Source organism: Austrofundulus limnaeus, unplaced genomic scaffold (assembly GCF_001266775.1).
Source record: "Austrofundulus limnaeus strain Quisiro unplaced genomic scaffold, Austrofundulus_limnaeus-1.0 Scaffold64, whole genome shotgun sequence".
Taxonomy (NCBI): domain Eukaryota; kingdom Metazoa; phylum Chordata; class Actinopteri; order Cyprinodontiformes; family Rivulidae; genus Austrofundulus; species Austrofundulus limnaeus.
In genome coordinates this window covers 1,764,694-1,769,858 of record NW_013952466.1, presented here as the reverse complement: position 1 = coordinate 1,769,858, position 5,165 = coordinate 1,764,694, and the positions used below count along the sequence as shown (strand labels likewise).

Here is a 5,165-nt window from a genome sequence, read left to right as displayed (position 1 = left end):
CCACCAGCCTCACACGCATGACAAAAAGGGGCTTGATTTTTCTGACAGATGTCTTCCTCTGCAAGCAGGAAGTCTTTGGAGCTAAAAGAACTCAGGAAACTCTGCTGCCAAGTTGGAGGGAAAGACTCAAAATCCTGAAACAGGGGAGAGGRCAGACACACAAACACAACCCCAGKTCCAATAAAGTTAGGACTTGTGTAAATTATAAATAAAACCAGAATACAAGGTTGTGCAAATCCTTTTCAACATATTTTCAATGAAATACGCTACAAAAACAAGATATTTAATGTTCAAATGAATAAAATTTATTGTTTTTTTTCCAAACATTTACTCATTTTGRATTTGATGCCTGCAACTTGTTCCAAGAAAGCTGGGACGAGGCCAACAAACAATTGTGTAAGTTGAGAAATGCTCAAAAAACGCCTGATGAACAGGTGAATTGGAAACAGGTGAGGGTCATTGTTGRGTATTAAGGGAGCRTCCCCGAAAGGCTTAGCCGCTCACAAGCAAGGATGGGGCGAGGATCACCAGCAAATAGTCCAACAATTTAAGAACATTTCTCAACGTACACTTGCAAGGAATGTAAGCATTTCATAATACCATCAAATGCTTCAGAGAATATGAATAAATCTCTACAAGTAAGCAGCAAAGTCAAAACTAACAGTGAATGACCTTTGACCCCTCAGGCAGCACTGCATTAAAACACATCAATCTGTAACAGATATTAGCGCATGGCCTCAGGAAGACTTCAGAAAACCACAGTCAGTGAACACAGTTCATCTCTAYAAGTTAAAGCTCTATCATGCAAAGCTAAATCCAGATATATACACGATCAACTTTGGATCTGAGCTCATCTGAGATGAACTGATGCAAAGTGGAAAAGTGTCCTGTGGTCTGACGAGTCCACATTTCTAATTGGTTTTTGGAAATTATGGGCATCAAAGTTCAAATGCCAGCCTCTCTGATGGTATGGGGGTACATTGGTGCCCACGGCATGGGTAACTTGCACATCTGTGAAGGCACCATTAATGTTGAATGATGGTTTTGGAGCAACATGCTGCCATCAGGCCATAATCGTTTCTGCTTATTTCAGCAAGACAATGCAAAGCCACATTCTGCACGTGTTCCAACACTTTGTAGTAAAAGTGTGTGGGTGCTAGACTGGCCTGCCTGCAGTCCAGACCATATACTCCATTTGAAAATGTGTGGAGCTTTATGAAGCACAAAATACAACAGAGACCCCAGCTGAGCAACCAAAGTCATTCATCAAGCAAGAATGAGAAAGAATTCCACATAAGCTTCAACAGTTAAGGTCCCAGAATGCTTATTGAGTGTTGTTAAAAGGAGAGATGATGGAACATAGAGRTAAACATTAGGGATGTACAAAATGTAAAGTTTTTCCATGTTTTTTTTATTTTTGGTTCACGAAAATATAAGTTCTGTAAAGAAAAATGTAGGAAAACTAGAAGCACTCGGAGAGTGCAAACCTCAGCCAAGAACAATTTCCCCCATCCTGGAAGAGTTAACGCACAAAAGCAGAGATGGAAACATGTTTGCTGAATAAGTTCTGACGTAGTGAACATTTAAGCAGCAGTACGCACGGGATTTCTTCCCTGTGGAGTCCAATGTGAAAAAAAAAAGTCAGACTCGTCAAACTGGTGTGGGATTAAACTCCTAAGTTTTCATCAGTCACATTTCACCATGTAAAACATCTGTTTTATCTCCTTGTATGAGTTTGTAATGGTTTGACTCTCTTTATAAAGTACTTCCTGGCTCCCCGTCTCCAAACTTTGAGGCCCGGTGTTGTACGAAATCCAGTTCCCCTGTGAAAATCTGTTCCCCCTACTGGTGAGAATCACTGGTCCAGCCCTCCCAACACAGGGGGAACAGACTTTCACAGGAGAACTGAATTTCGTACAACACCGGCAGCTCTCTGTGTACAAGCCTAGTAGAGAGAAACTGTTTTGATTGGTTGTTTGGGAAATGTGGTGTGTTTGAGGAAATGGGAAAAATAGGTTTCATGGTGCAGTCACGCACTTTCTGGTCACAAAACGTTCTGTAAATGCGCATATCGGCAAAAATTATTCATCATTAAAAATGGTTTTAACATTACTTTTATAAAGCTTGAAGTCCGTGCTGTCCAGTCCAGCTCACTATTTTTTACAGAAGCCCTGTGAAAGCATCACAGCTTTGCCGATCTCAGAGTGTTAAAAGAAAAAAATTCCTGTATCTGCATCGTGATCTGGAAYATCACCAAAATTTAAAGCTTTGTTCCTTGGCCCAGTCCCCACATGTGGTAAAAATGTCATGACAATCCGTCCACAAGTTTTTGAGTATTATTGTCCACAGACAGAACGACAGACAGACATACGCGACGGAAAACATTACCTCGCCCTTGGCGGAGGTAATTATTTTGTAACTGGCAACAAGTCAGTAAAGGGACTTACTTTTCTTCTAAGCTATTAAACAAAGCCTAGAGACAAATCACCAATAATCACAAAAAGGGCTGTTTTATGTTTCCCAAAGTTTAAAAAAAAGACCCCCATAAGTTTAGTCATAGGGACTCCCTTTGGTGATTTGAAATGGTAAATAGATGAACTGCAGCTCCAGAGCTGACAGCTGAAGAGCTGAGCAGCTCATTCTGACCAGGATGACATGCTTCATATAACCCTGGTGAAAACACTGCAGCACCGAGCTGAACGCTCAGAGCCGTTCTTTCCTTTTGCTCATGAACTCAAATAAATAAAAGAAAGAACAAGAACTGGACGCGGGTCTTGTTACATCCTGCGCGGTTGTGATGCTGACAGTTTAAAAAGCAGACATCTGCAGGGACTGAACACCTGTCAGGGAGCAGAGATCGCTGTCCAGGGTGCTAAAACACCTCCTGTTCCTGGGTCTCCTCTCACACAATCACACAAACAGACAAAGTATGAATGGAAACATTACACTTTCTCAAACTGGTTTCCTTTCCCTGAAATTCAGCAGCTCTGATTATGATGCTCCCTGCAATTAAGAAACCTCCTAAAAAATACTAAACAACAAAACCAGGTTACATTTCCATGGATTGTCCAAATAAACCTTAAAGACTTGATCAATGTTGGCAGGATTGAAAAGTTTGGCTCGTTTAGGTGTTAAAATAATGTCTGGAAGTCCTTTTGTCCCATTCCCGTTGTGTAACATCTAAAAGCAGGACACCTACCTCTGAATGTAACTTTGGCGACCCGGTCTCCTTTCCCCCGCAGGTGAGCCACCGTCTTCAGGTGAACCACTAGAGCCATCATGAGTCCACTGGGAGCAGCGGGAGGAGTAATTTTTACTCCACGCAGATCAAACTTGACTTCGGAGCAATCAGTGCTGCTGTTCTCGCCCTCCTCTCCTTTAGAAGCTGCTCAGCTCTGGGTGCGCTCTGCAACCAAAAAACGCGTTCCTCACTGACGACCTGGACATTTTAGAGGGTGTTTTATCTTATCTAAATAAAAAAAGGTGACATAATCTTATTCTCTAGTTTGTTTACTCCAACTCTGAGCTCCGTGGGTCCGTGGCTCATTTCTGAGCTGGTGCTGGATTTAAGTCCGCTGGTTGCGCAGGAAGGGCGGGGGGTGGGTGGTACGTGTGAGRGGAGGGAAAAGTGTGGGGTGGGCTTCACTCTAGCAAGAGGAGGCTGCTGGATGCTCTAATTGCAGAGGGAAGGATGGGAAAGCGCTGCAGCTCCTTTTCTTCCCCCTCTTCCTATGATTATAATAACTGAGCATCACTTCTTCAAAATAAAACAAAAAATCCTAAAGACAGAAACACACTGGGTCTTTAGGTTAGAGAAAAAAAGGTAAAAATCCACCCCTGGCTCCATACAGAAGTGAGTTTGGTGTCTATTGGGGGCTAGAGGAAGATTAAAGCAGAGGATCACTCACAGGGCCGGCCTGAGCCAATCTGGCGCCCTGGGCAAGATTCCAGGTGGTGCCCCTTGTTCGGTAATTTACAACCATTCACATATGCAATTAGTTTTGTCGTTAATCATATTTTTTATCTTTAGAGACCAGGTTGTCCAATTAAAACTGTTACAATTATAATGAATTTGAAATGGTGGATCTTTTATTCGTTTATGTTTTTGAATAAGGGGGCCATCAAGGGGTCCACAATATTCATAAAGAGGCCAGGTATTTGTTCAACATCTTTGCACACAAATCCTTGTTCTTTTTTAACCTGTCACATGTTCAAACATTTGCAATGTAAAGTGATTAAAAATGAATCATTAAAAAAAGCTTGTGCAGTAAATTCTCCTTACCAGTTTTACTGTTTTACCTTACAGTTTTATCAGTTTTCTTAAAGGGGCTATATCATGTAAAAACACATTTTTTAGTTTTATTTCATGTTATAATGTTATCCTCTCATCAAAAACATGCCCAGAGTCTTGCTTTGACTCATTCATGCGTGTTTGAGAAGTCCTGTAGTGTCCTGAGGCAGCCAGGCAGGAGAGCAAAAATGACCAGTTGGGACTAGAACCACCTTCTGGGACCAGCTCCTCCTCTGGGCTGTGTCTCCAAGCTGAGCTTCCTCATCACAGAGCACTCACACCCACCTGTGCTAAAATGGGTGGGACAGAAGTGGAAGGAGGTTCTTAAAGAGACAGGGACCAATTTCAAGGTGTTTAGAAACAGATATGATGAGAAGTCAAATTTATTTTCTATTTAAATATATAAACAACATTTTAATAACAACTGAAGGTGACATAGATACTTTATTATGGTATAGAATTTAAATATATGCATGAGAAATACATAATATTGGCTCTTTAAGAAAAGACTTGACTCCTACAGAACATTCCTCTTTGACTCATCAGCACCTCYAGTGTTCAGACACGGAACTGCAGGCACCATTACTCTCTCAGGACAGATGAGTGACAGGACAGGGGCGCTTCAGAGGGCCAGTCGGATCTAACTTATTTCCACTTTCAAAATTCAGTTGTCGGATCGAATCCCGGCTGGAGACCTTTCTGTGTAGAGTTTTAGCATTCTCTCTGTGCATGTGTGGGTTTTCTTGGGGCACTCCAGTTTCCTCCCATAGAATAAAAACATGAATGTTTGGTTATTTGCTAAATTGTTCCTTGGAGTGAGCGAGAGAGTGAACGGCTGTGTGTCTCTGTGTGTCTCTGTGTGTCTCTGTGTGTC

At 41.9% G+C, this 5,165-nt stretch overlaps 1 protein-coding gene across 6 annotated transcripts in view; it reads right to left on the bottom strand.

Annotated features, from left to right (window-relative positions):
- Positions 1 to 3,531, bottom strand: part of otofa (otoferlin a) — a gene marked incomplete in the record, with an annotated part of 101,651 nt that extends 98,120 nt beyond the window's left edge. For all 6 annotated transcript variants that reach the window (XM_014009998.1, XM_014010002.1, XM_014010000.1 and 3 more), the window contains 1 exon segment: positions 3,200 to 3,531. In XM_014009998.1, the coding sequence (XP_013865452.1) occupies positions 3,200 to 3,281 (82 nt within the window).
- Between the last annotated feature and the right edge of the window lie 1,634 nt (positions 3,532 to 5,165).